This window comes from Heterocephalus glaber, unplaced genomic scaffold, assembly GCF_053883595.1.
Source record: "Heterocephalus glaber isolate CG9 unplaced genomic scaffold, H.glaber_assembly_v1.0 deba00001523, whole genome shotgun sequence".
Classification (NCBI taxonomy): Eukaryota; Metazoa; Chordata; class Mammalia; order Rodentia; family Bathyergidae; genus Heterocephalus; species Heterocephalus glaber.
Window position 1 is genome coordinate 32,092,377 of NW_028258327.1, and position 20,754 is coordinate 32,113,130.

At 42.5% G+C, this 20,754-nt stretch overlaps 1 protein-coding gene across 1 annotated transcript in view; it reads right to left on the reverse strand.

Moving 5' to 3' along the window:
* Positions 1 to 858: 858 nt before the first annotated feature.
* Positions 859 to 20,754, reverse strand: part of Prkn (parkin RBR E3 ubiquitin protein ligase) — a 1,513,344-nt gene continuing 1,493,448 nt past the window's right edge. Inside the window, exons 11-12 of the mRNA XM_087188172.1 lie at positions 6,007 to 6,124; positions 859 to 1,278 (exon numbers count right to left, since the gene is read on the reverse strand). Coding sequence (XP_087044298.1) covers positions 1,166 to 1,278; positions 6,007 to 6,124 — 231 coding nt within the window. The 3' untranslated portion in view covers positions 859 to 1,165. The remainder of the gene's footprint in view (positions 1,279 to 6,006; positions 6,125 to 20,754) is intronic.

Genomic DNA, 20,754 nt, shown 5'->3' on the forward strand with positions numbered 1-20,754 from the left:
GTTAACCTGAGGAATATTCTAGTGTGGTTTACTGTCCTCTGCAAAAAGCTCCATTTACAGGAACCCTCTGGGAGGGGGTGGTGGGCAGGGCGGGGTCTTGCAGCCTGGGGAAGGGAGGGGTGTGGAGAAAGCGTGCACCCTCCTGGGCCTGCGGGAGAGGGTCGAGTGCATTTTCACTTAGCTCTGGAAATGTCCCTCTTTAAGGAGTCTGTTTAATAACCTGCACTTTTGTCAACAATGACTATCATTATGAAATCATGCCTAAAAGTGTCTCATTTACAGCACTTTATCCATTACATTTAGATTGACCATAAACATACTAGCTAAATTCCCAAGCTGCAAAACACACACTTAAAATCAAATCGTAGATTTTGTAATATTTTCAGGAAAACAATTTCTTAATAAAGTTGCAAATAATTAAATGGAATGAAAGCACATTGAGTTTTGCTTTCTTCTCTGTAATTTCCATATTCAACACTCAAATTAGCTTTTGTAATTTCTCACTTAATTGACAAGCTAATTTGTGCATAGTCACTATTTCATAGGCACAGTTTATAAAGATAGAATTCTTGGGGGTAAACAAATACTCTTGACTATTGCCTAGGGCTCTTTGTGCAGAAATGCTATGTGAAAATTTAAATAAGAACATTGCTCTGACAGCCATGAACATAGTTCTGAGGATTCACAGCAGTCAATCTCGCATACTGCTACTGGTGAGAGTCCTCTCAAACTACTGCCCACCTTGCCAGTGGCTTCTGCACAGTACTTGCTGAAGGTAAAATGAAGGAAATTAAACCTGAGAAATTGCTCTATGTCCTGATCCAGCCTGACTTGAATTCAGGCAAGAAAAGCAGTCCATTCAAAACAATGGGTTCATCTTTATTTTGTGCGCTGGTGCTTGTATGATCTTGGGCCTGAAAATGCCTCTTGCTGGTGTCAGATTTGGCTTTGCTGTTTTCTATGGATGCAGTGAAAGGGACCTAGCAACTTCTGTAATTTTGCTTTTGTGATTTTTGGGAAGAACTTGAAGTCTGAGTTTGTGCGTGTACGTCTGTGTGCGCATGCGCAAATTAAGTGTTTGAGAGAAGGAAAAGGGGCAAATGAAGACAGGACGCTGTGCGCTTCCAAGAGGACAGGTGGCCAGACGTGCGCTCCACTGTGCCTGCTACACATCGAACCAGTGGTCGCCCATGCAGGTGCGGTTCCACTCACAGCCGCAGGTCCAGCACCACTCGAGCCTGCACTGGGGCCGTGGACACTTCATGTGCATGCATCCACCTGCAGGGACAAAGGACACAGCGCCATGGTTTGCAGCTAATGCGTGGGAGACACTCATTCCCATGCCAGCTGGCTGGTCTAAAAATCACTTTCTAAGTGAGTGGTCACAAGCAGAGCAAGGGCAGAGAGAACCCGAACCAAGGAGAAAAAGACAGAAAGCACCACAAAATTTTAGAAAGCTCTAAAATGATAACATTCATTAAGAAACCGAGGCACACCCCTTCCCATCAAGACCAAATTCTATTTGCCAATCTGAGTTTGTGTACTTCTCCTAAAATAGAATTTAGAGGCAAATTCTTAATTTTTTGCAGTCAATTCCTTATTTAAATAAATTTAAATATTTATTGAATCCAATACTTTAAATATATTAAATATACTTAATAATTTAGTACATGATAATATATTATGATTAATTTTATAATTTCTATAGTGTAACTTGGCTTAGCAAAATTCATAACACAGGCATTGGGAACATATTTTATTTTTATGGCGAATATGTCCCTTGAATGCTGTTCAAAATTTTATTGAAGAATAGAAGAATGGAAAAGAATTACTAATGTTAGCTCCTCTGTGCATCTCATTTACTCCTCAAAACCACTGTGAGAGCACAGTAACATTACCTTGCGGTAGAATTTTCTCAAGAGGAAGCCGCCTCTTGATCTTCACCAAGACTGATGGGCTTCCTAGGCTACAGCCTGCCTCTTCAGTAGGAAAGATCACTAAAGATCACTAATGTGGGCATTTATTTTGGGATCCTTCACCCTGGGAGCTCTGAGGCTGGTTGCCTTTTCAAAGTATGGTCAGTGGGTTGAGCGTTTTGATCCCATCACCAACAGTCACTGGCTTTGGACTTCCCTGGGGAAGTTGTGTGATGAAGCCGTTCAACAGGAAGATGGTTTTGGGGTTTCCTTCATATAAAGAATATTGCAATTAGCATACTTTTGCCTCAGATGTGTATGTGTGTGTGCATGTTGTGAATTTCAGATTTTTTTAAAGGATAGATTTCTAGAAATATAGCTACTGATTGGACGAGAAATTATAAACCCTTCAACATCTTTTAATATGTATATATTGCCAAAGTGGTTTCCAGAAAAATTATGCTAATTTATGACACCCTTACCAGCTTTGAGGAGTGTCATTAAAGACAGAACAACACAAACACCCAAAATGGAAACCTCCCATGCTACCAGAATGGTGTCTTACCATTTAATTTTCATGTTTTAAATCCTGGTGCAGTGGACCGCTGGCCCCTGATCATCAAGAGCCACCCACAGCCTCCCTGTAAAGGGCCTCACATCTTCTTCTAGCTCCTTGATTCCTACCATCTCTCTTGTATTTCGTTCTTCAAATTATTTTGGGTTTCTCATATAAGAGAAATGATGTGATATTTAACCTTCTTGTCTGATTTATTTCACTTGACATTATGGTTTCAAGATCCATCCATTTTCCTACAAACAATTCAAATTTATTCATCTTTATGGCTGAGTAGTACTCCCAGGAGACCACTGACTCAGAGTTAGGTAGGGATTTGGACTGAGCCTGGCCCACACCTGATGCTCAGGGATGTGTCAGTGTACTCTTGTTGGTGTTAATGATGATTTTTCTAAAACATACCCCTGAAGAAAGCAAGCCGGCAGTGTCCACTGGGGCTTTCTCTCAGCAGCCTTCTGACCAGGGTACAGTTCAGAGATGATGGGAAAAGCTGGGCCTGGAGCTGCATTGTATTTCTTGTCTATGATAATGCTGCTGATTCTGCCTCTACAAGTGTTTCACATCTGGAAAGGGCCCTCTGAGCACTGGTTGTGATAGCTTTAAGCTGGAGGCACAGCCAGGAGGGATGACAGCAAGTGCCCCAGAATGGTTCAAAGTGGCAGGGTCGGGTGAATGAGTTGGCCAAAGGAACACCTTAAGCACAGACTAGTGATGGCAAACTTTTTAGAGACTGAGTGCCAAACTGCAATCCAAAAGTCACTGATTTATCCCTAAGTGCCAACACTGCTATTAAACCTGAATCACGAAGTTTTAGTTTAGAAAAACAATTCTACATTAACATCTTTTGTCCTAAAAGAAAAACACAATAACACGTGTTCACCACCACTGGACTAGAATTTAGTTTCTAATAACACTGCAGAGCTGGAGAGGGTTATGTTGGTGGCCTACAGGGAACCTGATCATGTGGTACAGACTTCAGAGCAGGGAAAGTCTCCAGGGAGAAAGGAAAGACCTCAGTCACCACTGAGAAGCCACATGTCCTAAACCATGTTCAATGTCTTGATCCTGCTTTCTACCTTTGTTCTCTTCCCAGCCACATAAACACTAATTGTCGGCTTGACATGGCCATGGAGCTCACTCATTCCATATTTTCGTATGCCCAGGGCCATAGGGAAGATGGGCAGCATTTACTGAGGGCTTATTTCACCTACCAGGCCCTTTGTAGACATTATCTCATTTAATCTCAGGTAGAGTCTTCACCCTGACTGTGAAAGGCACACAGACAGCCCCATGTCCCGGAGAAAAGGGCAGATGGATAGAGATGAGGATAGGCTTAAGCGGATAAGAGAAAAGGAGATATGACAGTGGTGCAAGGCAGTCCAGACCCTGTGCTCCCTCAGATCACAGTGCAGCCCACTCAAGAAACCCACTGGGCCAGGGAGATATAAGGGACAGGAACACAAAAGGGGCCTCATTCCCTTGCAGCCTCCCCAAAGTTAAAGCAATATGTGGACACAGTGAATGGAAAAGGAGAAGGATCTTGCTCGCAAGTGGAATGTCTAAGGTCTACAGAGTGCAGGGCCGGAGGTGAGAGTGAGTTTGCGTCCCCAAGGGCACCAAAATGCTGTCCTCGGTGGTTCTCAGTGTCTGAAACCAACATGCTAGTGCTGAAGAGCAAGCAAGGAAGAGAAGTGCTGTGTACGCCTGTATATGTCTGTGTCTTGTGAAGGGATGCTCTCCAAAGCAGGGTCCCGGCAACTGCAGCCTCAGAGTCCCCCAGGAGTCCTCGGTGTGAGCTAAAAATGTAGATTCTGGGCTGGGATCGAGGCCCAGGAATCTGCAGTTTAAACAAACACATCTAGGGATTTTCACACATGCATAATTGCACTCCAGGAAGAGGACATGGCAAGAGGGGCCAGGGTGTGCTGGAGCCAAGCCAACTGTCCCGCTTCTCCAGAGTTGAGGCAGGAGGTAAGTGGGGAAGTCTCCAATCTAAGAGCTCTTGAGCCCCAAAGCATTGATGAGGTTAAGTTAATATGACTACATGGGTCAGGAAGGGACAATGGGTCCTTCTAGTGACCTCTTCCCGGTGGTCCAGAGTGGGGTTTAAGGAGAACCATTTGAACATGGACATCAGTGTTTCTAAGTCTGTTGATGCAAAGTCGAACGTACATGTGGCTCTGGGAAGAACTGGACTGTGGTCATTTCATTTAATTCAGAGATTGTTTCCCAGTAGCCATTTCAAATTCTTAAAAGTTAGAGAGGATTTGGCAGAAGGCAAAAAAAAAAAAAAAAAAGTCCATTTCTTTTTTTTTTTTTTTTGGAGACAGGATCTTGCTATAATAGTCCAGGCTGGCCTTGAACTCACTATGTAGCCCAGGCTAGCCTTGAACTAACGGTAATCCTGCTTCAGCCTCCTGTAGTGCTGAGATTATAGGTATGCACCATCATGCTGGGCTAAAAAAGTCCATTTCAAAACCACATTTATGTAAAGACTATTGTAATGATGGAGCCAAGCATCAAAGTAGTGTAAGACATTGACTCCCACACAGTAGGGAGGAAAAACCAAAGCCCAAAGTGAATGCTAGTGTCCAAAGTGGTATTAACAGGTGTGACATGAAAAATAAAATAAAAACAAAGCAAACAGTGAAGAAGTTTCAGGGCCAAAAATTTTGGGAATAGGTTGATTAAATGAAACAGGTTTCTTTACAAATGGAATGGCTTTAGTGCCCTAGTACAAGAGGAGAACGGGGTAGTGACATGGCTTCCTATGGCAGCTTCTGTGAGGGCGAAATACTCTAACCCTGATGCAGCCCTCAGCCTAGCAAGTGCTCTATACCAGCAACTTATTTCTGCTCTACTAGCAACCAGGGAGGGGAATGCAGTGGGGAGTCACCTGCCACTTGGGCTTGATATTGTGGCCTCCCTTGCCTCTGGAGTATCTCTGGACTCTAGAGTCCCATGGAGGGCACTGTGAAATCCTGGGTGGGAAGTTTTCCTAACATTTTTGTTGATGGTGGACAATTAATCATATGCCAAGTGTCTAATATCATTAGTAATAAGGGCAATTTGTGTTTACTGAGTGCTTCTTCTCCGGCAGGCCCTGGACTAAGTCTTGATGAGCATGATGTCCTGTGCTGCTGCCAACCACTGCACCAGTGAGCTTCCTTTACTATCTCTGCATCATAGACCTGAGAGCCAGGCATTTGTTTCCCACAGAAACCACACCAAGAGGCTCCTCCTGTCATCCTTACTCCCAGGGTGCTGGCATTTCAGAATTCCTTTTGTAAAGAACTGGATTTCGTTTTATAGGACCTGGGGCTCAGAAGTGGAGAAACTTGATACTGAAGAACTGAGATTCAAACTCTGCTTGGATGGCCTCAAAGGATGGTCTGTGCTCGACTGACCCTGTATGTCATTGTTAAACCTGCCCAGAATCCTGACTGCTACCACCTGACTGCTAACATTCCCAAGAAGAGCCCAGAACCTCCTCCTTTCCACTCAGCCCACACTCACCATTTTTCTCAACTGGCACACTGCAGCGAGGGCAGGGCTTGGTTGTTTTCTTGATGGTTTCCTTGGAGGCTTCTTCCCAGCGCGCTTGCTCAGCAGCTCTCTCATCCACTCTGTAGGCCTGGATGGACCAAAAGAACAGGGATTTAAATACAAGCCTTTATCATTGGAATCGTAGTTTTCTCAAACAGAGAATTCTTAAAGATGGAAGTGCCTTTAGGCAAAAAAATCATATATCAACTCATTTGACAGGTGTGGACATCTCAGAATATGCATGGGCCACTATGTTTTTGGTACCTGGCATATGCCCATAAGCTAGGAACAGATTGCTCAGTTACATAGCATGTCATCTTTACTCTATGTTTTGCATAACTATAATCAATAAATTCTAGTAGTCCGTTAATATGCAGGCAAGGTGATAAATGCTTATGTATAATTCTTATCAGGTACATCACTGGGTGTGAAGTGAGCATCCTGGCTTTCACTCACTTTAAACAATGGGCCAACATTGGTAAGTAGGAGAATCTGTGTGACTCCCAAACCTTTGCCCTTAAAGTTTATATCTGATTTTCCTTACTTCTTGCACCTGGAAAATGGGGAACACCAAGTGTAGCTACAGGGAAACATGAATAAGAACAAGGAAATGACAGAGGAGCAGTTTCAGGAGTTGGTAACATCCATCGGGAGCTCTAGAGCCATCTACTTGGGTTCAAATCCCAGGCCTACACGGGTAGTTGACGTTGGAAACATTAATTAACCCCTCTGAAAGTTTTCATCTCTTAGATGGAAATAAAAATAAATGCCAAATGCATGAGGAGAATAGGGGATTATGAACTCATGTCTTTAAATTCTCAGAATATCTTATATAATATTATATGATAATATGAATTACTTTAGGATCTATAAAATGGCAATGTCTCAAATATGCCTGCCAACATTACTCACGCCACTGAGGACTAGATTATCCCTTACTCGTACCACCTGCTATGTATTAAATGTGTCCCCTCAAGTTCATGTGTTGAAAACGTAATTTCTAAATTCATATGTTAATGGTACTAGGGTGGTGATTAGGGTTATATGAGGCTATGAGGGTGGGAATCTGTGTGATGGCACTAGTGTCTACCGCCATACCACCCTGAGCACTGCCAATCTCATCCATGATGGCATTAGTGGGTTCATAAGAAGAGAGATAGCCAAGCTAGCATGCTTGCTCTGTCTTGCCATGTGATGCCTTCATTAAATTACAATGCAGAAAGAAGACCCTCACCAGATGCTGAGAAGATGTGCGTGCCACGCTCTTGGAGTTCCCAGACTCCAGAACCGTGACACAAATAACTGTCTATTGTTTATTAATTGCTGTACCTGGCCTTCAGTATTTCATTAACAGAAAACTGACTAACAGGGGAAGGGATTTTAAAAGAGCCACTTCAGACATTCATCCTGCATCTATCTGCCTAGTAACTCAGACACTGTGATCTCTTCCACTTATTTCAAATATTGGATGACATGTGCAGAGAAAGAACCAGTATATTAGATTAGTACAAGGACCTTGTAACCTAGAAATATATTTCCAAATATTAATTCAACAGAGTCCCTCCATATTAGCCTTTATAGTATTTAAAAGTTTTTTCTATTCTCTAAAATGAATACAAACATGCAAGTTATTTTATTAACTTATGATAATGATTTTAAAATACTCCCAGGGCCACAGAGCAGATCAAACACAGCAATTATGGAAACTGGAAGGAGGACAGTTCCACCCAGAGGTCCTTGCATACAGTTTTCCAGGCCACAGCATGGTGCTTTGAGAGCCAAACTGGCCAGTGAACAGTTTTATAGATGGCAGGAGAGAAGCAAGAGGGATGGGACTGGCTACACTTGGAAGCTCCCACCTCAGCAAAGAGCCATCCTCCCATCTTCACAGTGAGGCCCTGGTAACATGTGGAATCTAGAGGACAGAATCCTTCACTCCTGACAAAAATCCAACTTTTATCATTTCATCTTCACATTCTAAGCTCTTTTGAAATGTTAAAGTTTCTTAGTCTTTATGAATGAAACACTATGAGGAAAATAATTGTGCTTATATATAGGTTGCAGCATTTAACAGTTCTTAAAAGAATTGGTATTTATGTTTCTGTTATTTCCAAGAGAAAGTGAATTCTTTCTGGGCCAAGGCCACATTTGAGTCATCTTCATATTTTCAATGTCTGGTATGGTGCCTGGTGTACAGTAGACACTCACTAAATTTTAGCTGAGTAAATTAATAAATCAGTGATATACTCCAGGAGGGCACTAAACTGACAGTCACCTGGAACAGGCCCCAGGGGACAGGCAGGCAGGTGGGTAGATCCCTGAGGGTGGTGGTGGGACTTACCGAGGGCTGGTCACTAGGGGAAACCAATTTCATTTCAGTTAATTCCATCACATTCGTAGCTATGTGACTCAAAGAGTGCTATGTGATTTGTATTAGAATGAAGTAGAATCAGTTTAGCTGCTAAAAAGCAACCACAATCACAGAAAATTTTGGCTCTGGGACATCCTAAGGGTGAGAGCCCAGTGAGAAGGCTGTGGTTAATGAGTTAGTATCTTGGCAGTGATCTTAACTACATGGCTTCCAGTCATCTCAGATGCAGTGGTTCTAATGCTTAGAGATGGGTATGAAATACCCCCCACCAAAACATGCTGCAAACCTACCCCAAACTTTTCTTTTGAAAAGCCAGGAGTTTGTTCAATGGTTTAAAATTGCTTATTGGTGGCAAGTCATACAGATTAGAGAAAAAACAATTGTATTTATTTAGTAGATTTTTTTTTTTTGGTACCAGAGATCGAACTCGGGACCTTGTTGTGTGGCAGGCGCTGGAACCACTGAGCTAAATTCCCAGCCCAACAACTGTATTTATTAAAAAATGATTTCAGAATGCTGCTCTCCAGCACCATGGCACATGACATACTAAATAAGTGTGATTTCCCCTACTTCACACACCTAAAAACACTGGGTGAACTGCAGAGGGGAAAAAAAAGTATTTATTTATTTTTAAATGTATGGGTGTCCTGGTGAGAAAGTAAGAGAAATAGCTAAAGGCCAGAATAAGAAAGAGAAAGTGCTTCGGGTGTTTACAGTGGGGTTATTTTTCTAGTCAAGGCTGCCCAATGGATAGGTCCTCCATGGCCCAGAGAACAGAGGCAGAAACACAAAGCCGGAGCCCCAGCAGGGTAGCAGGTAGAGTCTGGTGTTGCTTTACTTGTGACCTGGGCTCTGGGGGTGGGAAAACCTCACCTGAGGAATTCAGGAAGAAGTTTTACCCAAAAAAGAAGCTTCATGAAGAATGGATACAAACAGATGCCCATCTTAGGCTTGGTTTGTTCCATGGTGGGGCTGGCTGGGAGAAGATTTTTTCTCCAAAAATTATGAACCAGCAAACCTCAGATGAAGTTTGTGAAAAGAACTCATACTATTCTGCTTAGCCTAAAAATTATGCAAACCAAAAGGTTAATTTGAAAGCTGGGTGTGGAAGCAGGAACCTATAATCACAGCTATTCAGGAGGCTGAGGCAGGAGGATTGAAAGTTTGTTGCTAGTTTAGGCAATTTAGGAAGACTATGTCTCAGAATAAAATAAAAGGGGCTGGGGGCATAGCTTAGTGGTAGAGTGCCTGCCTAGAATTCATGATACCTTGGTTTAATCCCCAGTACAACAACAAAAAACAGCAAAAGTTTAATTTGAAATATTTCCCAAGTAGGTCAGGTACCCAAGAGCCTGCTTGAAGCAAAAATATCTTCTGTGGAGTAATATATGTTTAAAAAACAAAACCTCAAAGAAGTTACAAAAAATTCCAAGAAACCTGGGATCATAGTAAAAAAATAAAAAACTCATAAAATACAGGAGAAAACTAGACACTGTGTCTAAAAGTAACAGAAATATAAAACTACAAAATCAGACAAGCTACGGTTTTAGACGTTGGGATCCTCAAATATACAGTACAATGTAAATATGTATAACACGTTTACAGAAATAAAAGAAAGTATGGAAAGTATGGTAATGAAATGAGAAACTACCAAAACTAACCAGGAAGATTTAAAAAGTAAACAAATTTTGTTTTGTCTACTTTTTTTCCTGAATATGAAAAACTAGCAATTAAAATGAGAAGCCAGCTGACGAGTTACTCTGTAAATTAGATACAAATGGAGTGAGGACTTGTGAACTGAGAAATGGAAAAAATTCCATTGAATTCAGGTTAGAGAGCAGAGAAATGAAATATATGAAAAGTATATTGAGTGACAGAAGGTAAAGCAAGAAAGTCCAAAATTTCTCTAGTTCTAGAAGAAGATAACAAACAACATGAGGGCCAAATGGTATTTGAAGAAAGAGCAGCAACAAACAAACAAAAAACCAAAACCAAACCAAACCAAAATCCCACATATTATTTACAAAGAAGTCAGAATTATTCTGACAGCTGATCTCCTGTCCATGACGGCCAACAGACAGTGGGATACTACTTTCAAAGCTCTGAAAGAGAACACCAGCCCACTTAGAGTCCCATGTGAGAAGCAAAACTCGTTTTCAAGAATGAGTATGAATAAACCCAGTGTCAGCCATAACAGAGTGTTTCCCATCAGCAAAACTCATGAAAGTGTGATCCAAGCAGGAAAAGCTCAAAAGGAAGATCTGGGTAGAAGACAATGTCAAAGTATGGGTAAATTGAAATGGATCTCAACTGTATAAAACTATAAAAACACACAGTGTAGTAACTATTGTTATTCTCTTATTATTTGGTTATGAAAAAAATTTAAATTTTTTTCATGAAATTAAAAATAATGCTTTGTCATATTAATTATGTAGGTTAATCAGTAAAAGACCTCACTTACATTGTCATTTCACATTATAGTTTTTACAGTTATTCTAAAACATCACTTTTACTCATTACATTTTCCAAAACAATGATATTTATTATACCAGCCACTAGGGCACAGTGCCAATGTGACTGTAATTTACTGTTGGCATTTGCAATGGAACACATTAAATTTTAGTGAGAATCTAATGAAAATATGATTTCATGTTTTTCTGACCCAGGTTAAGGGAACCCTACAGCAGGGTATCACTGGGTACAAAGCATCAATACCATCTTGGGTAAAAGGGAAGAAATGAAAACAACCCAGGTGTTCATCTACTGTTTGCTGAAGATAAAAACTGAGATATATTTATAACAATAAAGCAATACACAGTTGTGAAAATGAATGATCCCAGGATCCCACATCACTCAGAATCTCAGAAATACAATGTTTACCAAAATAAAACAAGTTGTAAAAGAATATATATATAGCACAAGTTTTTCAATATAAAGTTGAAAAACAAATTTGTGATAAAATAGCACATGTGCTTAAAAAAAAACCACACGAGACAGCAAGAAAACACAAATGTATGCTAAAAGTCTAGAGACGTATAAAAGATGGTTAACTTGCTGGCAAGACAAGCTGGAGGGTAGCAAGTTGGAGCCCGGCCTGGGTAACTGAGTGACTTAGTTAAACTCTGTAACAACAACAAGGTCTAAGATGGAGCTCCGTGCAAAACCCTGGCTTCAATCCTGTCACACACACACACACACACACACACACACACACAGGATAGTGGTTGCTTCTGGGTATGTGGGAGGCAGCAGGTGAGAGCGGGGATTCTCAGGGGACTTTGGAGATAGCGTGAAGCTTTAACTCCTAAGATGTGCCATGGTGCATGAGTATCTACTTTATTTCTCTAAAATTATTATTCTTAAAATGTATATGCAATATATACTGTTTTATAATATATGTGTTTGACCATATACATGTTTAAACTTTCACATTAAACAGGTTAAAAATCCTAAATACTATTATAAATATATAAAGTCAAAATTACAATGAAATAAATTCACAATTGTCTCATTTTTGTTATTACCATATGCTTGCAATCACTATTTAAAGACATTTAAAAATTTTCATTTCAAAATGCATATATTCACTGCGAACATTTTAAGAAACAAAGCACAAAAGGGTGGCCTTGAATTCAGCCCCCCTGGTGCTGGGATTACGGCATGTGCATCACACCCAGCTTCATCAGAACAGCAATTTTCTGCTCTCTTTTCTCATCCCTATTAGAGCACCACAAACTTACTACCAGGAAGGGCCAACAAAATCTCCTGGTAGGACCTTTCACACCCGACTGTTAACTGAATTATTGTAGCTGCCAGTTAGCTCAGGGGACTAGAAGGAGCTATGGTTTTTATCTCTGTGATCAAAGGAGGAAAAAGAAGAAGCCAGAGCCACATTGTTCTCCCATTCCTTCCAGAATAAGCCCCTGTATCATTTCCCTGTAGACTCTGCCATGTGTTCCCTGGAAACCCTAACCCCCAGGGTGACAGTGTGAGGAGGTTGGTGCCTTCATGCATGGGATTCATGCCCTTGTAAAAGACAGCTCTCCTGACCCCTTTCTGCTGTGGAGAACACAGCAAGGAGTCAGCAGTGTGCATTGGGAAGAGGGCTCTCAGCACAGAATATGCTGTCATCTTGATCTCAGACTTCCAGCCTCTAGAACCGTGAAATAAATGTTTATAAACTACCCAGTTTCTGGTACTTAATTGTGGCAGCCCTAGTTGACTGAGACAGACTCCGTATTTTGAAGAGTTTTATTTATGAACAAAATACTCTTCCTCATTTTAAATGAATGTACAGTGCCCCCATATGGGAAACACTGAAGGCTCTCCTCTTGCTCCAGGGGCCAGGGGTCTGCAGCTGTGGGCAGCCACTTCCTAGGCTGAGTGTGGTTTACTGCATAGGAAGGGTGGGGCTGTCTTAGGACACTGAGGGAGAGAGGAGCTAGGCAGGCTGTAGGGGACAGGATGCATATTGTGGGTGTGAAGCCACTTTCAGGGTACGGGCAGGGTGGCCATATTTCTTGGTGTGCCTTGTATGTCGTGTGTGTCTCTTTCAGTGTTCTGACCTCTGGAGCCTTGTTGATCTGGTGAGGATGCCCATCTCCCTAGGGCTCCCATTTCCTAGAGCTGGGCATGCTTTTCACCAGGGAACCTACCAACCCAGAGCCTGTACCCTAACACTTCCTCTCTTAGGCGTTACACTCTGGGCCCCCATTCCTCTGCCTTCCTCACTCCAGGCCAGGTGCCAGACAACTAGGGCAGGCCTCGTTCTCCAGAACCACTAAAGTGATCTGAAATAGCTCCCTTAAGCTTGCTTAACCTCCTCCCTCACTCTTTCCTACAGAGGCCATAACAAAGGCTCTCGCTCACTGTCCTCTTGCTTCTCTCCTCCTGACTCACTCCAGTGTGTCCCAGGTGGCCCTGTGTGGCACAAAGTAGCCCTTGCTCTTGGGATTCAACTGAGTACAACTGTCTTCAATAGCAGTCATCTCCCCTCTGTACCCAAAAACTGTAAGACCTACATTTAAAACACCTGGACCAAAACTCATTTATATCTGTTGTCCCAGAAAATTCTTAAAAAGTCCTTGTTTTAAGAGTATCCTGATGTGGATGATCTATCACTAGGTCACATGTGTACTGACAAGCCAGCTTTGGTGATCTCATGCCAGCAGCTGGGCAGTGCCCAAGCCAGTACCTACTGGGCACTCAGCAGAGGCTTCCTGATAGGGGGACTGTGGTTCTCTCTGGATGCAGGAGCAGCCACAGGTTTCCTGCAATCTCTACACTTGATCTTAGCCAAAAGGCCGAGAAGCGATTGTTTCCTGCAATTTCTGCAGCTCCCTGCTTTCTGTCTGCCATTGCTACTGGGTAATAGGCCCTGTGGCCTTGTAACTGGAAAATTAAGAACAAGTGAATAAAAGAGCCCAGAAAAGAGCCTGAATCAGATCTAGTCTGATCAATGAGGACAATGGGGCTTTTCAATAATAAGAATCTCAGCTCAGGAAGATGGCTCAATTTTCATCACCTTTTATAAATTTAGGGGATAGGCACATTACAGCAAATCTCCCCAGGAATAATGGACAGTGAATAACCTCAACCACATGCAAACACACATGTAATTTTATTATGAACTCCAGACGCCAAATTAGTTTACCAAGGAGACTGTATACCAAACTGACAAGATGCTAAGTTTTAGCTTTAGTGCTTTACTGTTCAGGCTTTATGTGTTGGTGCTTGGTTCTGAGAGACTTGATTTCAGGTAAGTCAGGGCACAAGCTGCATATTAAGCCATTCATCTGAAATCATAAAAGTGAGTCCGATTCTGCAGGGAAGCCAAAGGGAAAAGAGGAGGCCACCAGCCCTGTGACTTCAGATCTAATGTTCAGAACAAACTCACTTAGCAATAGGCCAGTGCTTACCCAGTATCCTTTCTGAGCACCACCACACTGCACTCCATGTCCAGTCCACCTGGCCCTCATTAGGGGGTGCTTGACAAGCTAAGGCTGTCGTGTGGGGAGAAGATGTGGTTAGGGGAGAGGATGAGCAGTTGGCCTGTGGTGGGGACGGGAGGCAGTGAGGGATAGGAACAAACTGGTGTGGGGGTCAAAACTGTCTACTCTGAAAAATACATTGAAGCTGCCCAGGGGCTTGCAAAGCACGTGCAAGACAACAGGTGCACCAAGGACACACCTGCAGGGAGATGCCCATGTAGAACACCACAGGCAAGAGGGCAAGCCCAGGGCGGGAGAAAATAACCCAACCTCAGAAACAAAGGCAAAAATGACGACAGCATCAAATGTTTTTAGTACTAAGCCAGTGCTAGCCTCACAGCCTGCCTAACAGCTCTGCCTATCCAGCTGTCTCTTGGGGTGGTGGGTTAACCCAGTCCCACCAATTACCTGCAAATAGGTAGGGCCCAGACCTACAGCCTAGAGCCTTTGGGAGTTAACTGTAGGAAACAGTTCAATGTCGATGTTCTTTTTCTGGTAGAAAATAGGTGCCTAATTTGGTTAGATGCCTGATTTTATTGCTGCACAAGATAGTAACCAGTTCTGCACAAAACTCAGAAATCACATTTCAGCATTCCTTTCCCAGGGAATGGCATGCTATATTCTGTTGCTCACATGCTCATGGCACCAGCGCTCTTGTCCTGTGGCCAGTTTTCCCACTAATTTGATGACTTGGACTTCAGCAGGGGCTAGCACAGAGCGGCAGGCAGAATAGTGCCAGGACATCTGGCACAGGGCTGGAGAGCACGTATGGGAGAGGATCCTGTGCCCAGGAGGGAAAAGTTCAAGAAGAAACAGTAACAGCAGGCATGGGGGCTCACATTTTCAATTCTAGTAGTATGAGAGGCTGAGGCAGGAGAATCACATGTTCAATCCCAGCCCAGGCAATATAGCAATTTAAGAACCTTGTCTCATAATTTTTTTAAAAAGCTGAGAATGTAGCTAAATGTCAAGGCCCTGGGTTCAATCCCCAGTACCAAAAAACCAAACTAAACCAAAACAAAAGCAATAAGAATGTGCCTACGACTTTAGGAGGGGGCTGTGTAGCCTTGGCTTTGCCTAGAATATTGAGTTTAGTTTGCGAAGGATCTCTTAAAGGCAGGTCCTCTCCTTAGCTATCTGAAGAAACCACAGTCCCAGTGAGATTACACAGGCTGTGAGTAAGGATCCGAATCCGAATCCTGGGCTGTCTGATTCTACTCCCAAGCTCCTGCAACAACAGTTTATTTCTTTCAGTATAATGTTACACGTGACAGAGAGGACCAGGGCATGGGAGGGTAAGACACTTGACAGAGACCTAGAGGTCCTTGCAAACTATTGAGAGAGCCTCCCTCTTCCCAGGCCCGTGTCTTTGGGTCCCACTTGTTTTCCTACTTCCTCCTGGGACCCCAAAGGGTGCCTGCTATCCTGAACCTTTGCCACTGCTGTCACTGCTATCAGCTGGCTCTCACTTCCGCCCAACCTGTACAAACGTCTCAGAAAGTACATGCAAAGGCCCTGACTGCCAAAGCCAATGCCTTTCTTTGCCTTGTCATCCCTAATTGTCCTGCCACTTAATAATCAGGCTACTTTCTTCCTTGGCAAAACAGAGTCCTTCCAGAGGCCCCTGCTGCTCCTTTCAGTCATTTCTGTTGCTCCCCATCTCCACCAGGGGGATCCTTGGGGAGTCAGGGACCCACTTTACACTGGGGGAGCAGTCTGCTTTGGGGTACCTGTGCCCAGGGACTGTTTTAGATCTGTCAGTTCCTGGAGGATTTCTATGGAGATGAGCACAATTTTGCTTTGCATCAGACTGTCTTGATGCTAATGTTCAAATCCTTCAGGAATGATCTGAAGTAGTGGCTGGATGCCCGCTGGTTCAGGATCACCTAGGGATGTTTTGTTTTGAGACAGAGTCTCACTATGTAGCCCAAGCTGGCCTTGAACTTAGGGTGATCCTCCTGCCTTTGCCTCTTGAATGATTACAGGTGTTCACCTCCAAGCCTGCCTCCCAGGGACTTTAATGCATATTCCTGTATCACACCCTGGAGATTTGAATTCAGTGAGTCTGGGGTGGGGTCCGGAAATTGGAATCCTTAAGATGCCACTGGAGTTGTGAGGGGCAGGAGATGTGGGAACTGTTCCCTCACCAGATGGCAAATGTCACTTGGGGACTGAAGAGTAATATGGTTGGTTGGTTAAACTTGCCCTATGTTAATGGCCTTAGTCATCAAGCTATGAAGCAGTGACTTATTACTATGTCACCAAGAGGGGAAGGTTTTGTTGTAATTCAGCATTGTTGTCCTACCCCTGAGATAGAGCATGGTGTGTACAATTAGGGTAATTGTACAGAGATCTGTGCTTGCTTACTGTTCACACATGGCAAGGATGTGTGTGTGTGTGTGTGTGTGTATGTGTGTGTGTGCATGCCAGCAGGATGGGAGAAATCTTTCTTCTTACATATTTTCTGGCTGAAAATAGCAATTTCCAGTAATTTATACATATATCTCTGTGTCTATATATAGTATAGTATACTATATATGTTATATAGTACTATAGTATACTATACTATATATAGACACAGAGATATATATCTGTATATTATGTATTTATAGAAAGAGAAGGATAAAGACAGAGAAACATGAAGAGGAGAGAGCGTCCAATTGCCTTGGCAAAGTCAAGTACTGACATGGCAGGAAATTTGTGGCTCAAGAAAGGATAATTGTTTTTGTCTTAAATAGTGCTGCTTTTGCTGTACCTCAGACAAAGGACTACTATCTAGAATATATAAAGATTGAAAAAAATCAGACCCCCCCCAAATTGAAAGACCCAATTCAAAAATGGGCATCTGAAATGAACAGACATTTCTCAGACAAAGAAGTAAAAGCAGCAAACAAATTACATGAAAAAATGTTCAACATCATTCGTCATTCAAGAGATGCAGATGAAAACAACACTGAGATTCCACCTCACCACACAAAGAATGGCTGCTATCAACAAATAACAAATCAACAAATAAATGCTTGCAGGGTTGTGGGGAGAAAGGAACCCTTCTCCATTGGTGGGAGTGCAGACTGGTGCAACTACTGTGGAAATCAGTATGGAGATACCTCAAAGAACTAGGACTAGAGGTCCCATTTGACCCAGCTATTCCCCTGCTGGGTATCTTTCCCAAAGAACTACAAGAATCATACCACAGTGATATATGTGATATATATGTTCATAGTGGCACAGTTTGTAATAGCTAAAGCTTGGAAGCAGCCCAAGTGCCCATCAACTGGAAACTGGATAAAGAAAATGTGTTTTTTTAATAAAATGGAATACTACTCAGCCATAAAGAATGAAAAACTAGAGTCATTTATAGCTAAATGGATGCGTATCGAGGCCATCTTCTTAAGTGAAATAAATAGGACACATGTGTAAATACCGAATAGTTTCACTAGTGTGAGAAACTGAAAGTGTAAACAAGGGTTAACATGATTAAAATGAATAATCGATAATTTGAAATAGGAAAAAAGGTCCAAAGATGAAGGAGTGAAGGAAGGGGAAGGAGAAAGGAAAAGAGGGAAAGGAAAAACTATGAGAAAAGAAAAAAAAAATGGAAATGAAATCTATGTAAATAGGGAAGGGCGGAGGGGGTGAAGCGCACACAGGTAATGGGGAAAAAAATAAGAACCAAGATATATCATGTACAGGTACAAATACCCAATGATAAATGTAAACAAATTGTATACCTAAAATGTACCAATAAAAGAACTAAAAAAAAAAACAGTGCTGCTTTTTTCAGTGAACAATTAGAGATGTCTGCCTCACAGAAGCAGGGCTTGGGGTTATCATGGCTGGGTTTCAATCCTAGCTTCATTCTTTGTTGTACAGATGATTGCATTGAAGACCTAACCAAAATCTCTGCTCATGTGCAGAAGAGTGATAAACACAGCACACACCTCACAGGGTTGTTGTGAGGAAACAGGGTAAACACACAGATAGCTCAGCACAGAGCTTGGTATACCCTGAATGCTGTGTGTTTTATATTATCAGGATCATTGTTTTTGTGGTCAGAATACCATCATCTCTGGTTTATCAAGGTGGGAATATTAAAACTATGGGAATTCAGGGCCGGGGATTTAGCTCAGTGGTTCTGCTGCCTGCCTCGCAAGTGCAAAGTCTCAAGTTTGATCCCTCGCACCAAAAACAAACTATGGGAATTTGCATAAACGGAAAAGATCACGGAAGGCCTGGATTGGCCTTAAGTCTCTCTTGAAATTACATGTGTTCTCATAGAGGTTTTAAAAGCCAAATTTGTGCCCAGAACATCAAAACCGAGTGCGTCATACAATTACTGAAACCTGTCTGCAGAGCAGCCTTCCCTGCTTGAAAAGTCAAGGTTCCGGTTGCACTGCTTGCGAGCAGCCTGCCCCCTGCTGGTAATCACGAGACTGGCCTCACCTTTCGGGAGCCTCCAGATTAGCCACAAAAGGTGTCCCCAAGACTTTTGTTGTTCTTGCAACATTCTCTTATTACAATACTTTTTGGAGAAGTCTGTGTGAAATTTATTGTTTAAATAAATAAATAATCAGAATTCTTGGATTTAATGGAGTGTCTGGCTAGGAGCTGGGTGGACACCAGGCAGCACTAAATGAAAATCTAGACTACTGGGCCACACTTTAGGATGCACTTTAGAAGATTAAGTTTTGATGATAAACACAGTGGTGACTTCTGCTATTAATGGCCTATATAATAACAGCCACATATTAGATCTTAAATAGTCCTGCTCTGTGGGGCTGTAAATGCTTTGTAAAGGGTAAGGGAAGTAAAATAATGTCCATCAAACTGTTTTGAGATTGATGGGGGAAATGGAACAACATAAATATTAAGTAGCAAGATTATTAATAGGTACCATTTATTGGGAATTTTTAAAGTGCTTTGTGTTCAACTATTATAAATTGACAAAAGAGGAAAAATCTACACTTGAGCAAGAAAGGTAAGCTAACTTGTTTACTGGATATAGATCTCTAGTTCACTGCTGTCTTAGGTCATCAGTAACTAAAATGATCAGCAAAGACAGGAGTTTGGATGTGGAAGCTGCAATGGCAGGATGCCAGTGTAAATTAAAGCAGGGGCCAGAGCTGGCCCTTTGTGTACAGTCAACCTGTCCTGGTACAGAGCAGACTCTTAAGTTTTGTTACAGCTGATATCAAAGTTCTTTAATTTTTTTTTTTTTTTTGGTACCGGGCATTAAACTCAGGTCCTTGTGCTTGCGAGGCAAGCGGCAGAACCACTGAGCTAAATCCCCGGCCCCCACAGTTCTTTAATTTGACAAAGATTTGCTCAAGATGGGCCAGACACTATGCTGGACACTGGGGAGACTGATAAACAGAAGAGATGACAGATAAATAAATGACAAGCTAACACACCATTCTTGTGTGGAGACTCCCTGTTAGCAGAGCAGTGGCTTTCAAACGGAATCATCCACCAGTATCCCCTGGAGGGCTTTTTAGGTCCCTCCCCCCTGGGGTATGGCCAAGCATTTGTGATTTAATCTGTTCCTGGGTAGTACAGAGGCCCTGTCTGTGTGCCCTACTTCAAAAACTATTACCAGCAGGATGTCTGCACAGGCTGCCATCAACAAAGAGAGGAAGAGGTTTTTGGGAGCTAAGGGTGAGCTCTGAACAATGTATCTCCCAAACTGATGTAATCCAGCTAGGAGTATGGATGTTTCCATGTGGATAGATGAGGAAAGAAGACCTTGCTGAGCTCCTTGTCATCTGTCAGGCCTGGAGGTGGGTACAGTGCATGAGTTATTCCATTAAATATGCCTGACTTTACAGTATCCTATCACTGATGAGGAATGTGTGGCATTGAGAGATGATGTAAGTCACTTAATGATCACCATGGCCAATGCATCAACTGGAGTTCTCCAGAGAAACAGAACTGAGAGGAGATACATCTCTATAGATGTAAGATTCACGGATTTATTTTAGGGAACTGGCTCATGGGACCATGAGGGTTGACAAATACAAAATGTGTAGCACAAGACAGAGGTGGGAATTCAGGCACAGTTTCTACACCACAATCTTGAAGCAGAATTCCTTGTGTTGTGGAAAGCTTTACTCTTTTAAAGACTTCCTCAGACAGGGCAAGGCCCACCCTCATCTCCCTGACTTAAAGTCAGCTACTGTGGATGCAGCCACAGACACAGAAATATCTGCACAGCAGCACTGGACTAGGGTTTGAACCAGTGCCTGGGCAACATGGCACAGCCACAATGACACACAAAACCAAATGTCACAACTGGTCATGGGTGAAACCCACTTTTAAGGTTTGACTTCACCCCATTCCCCTGGCCTAGGATCCTCACAG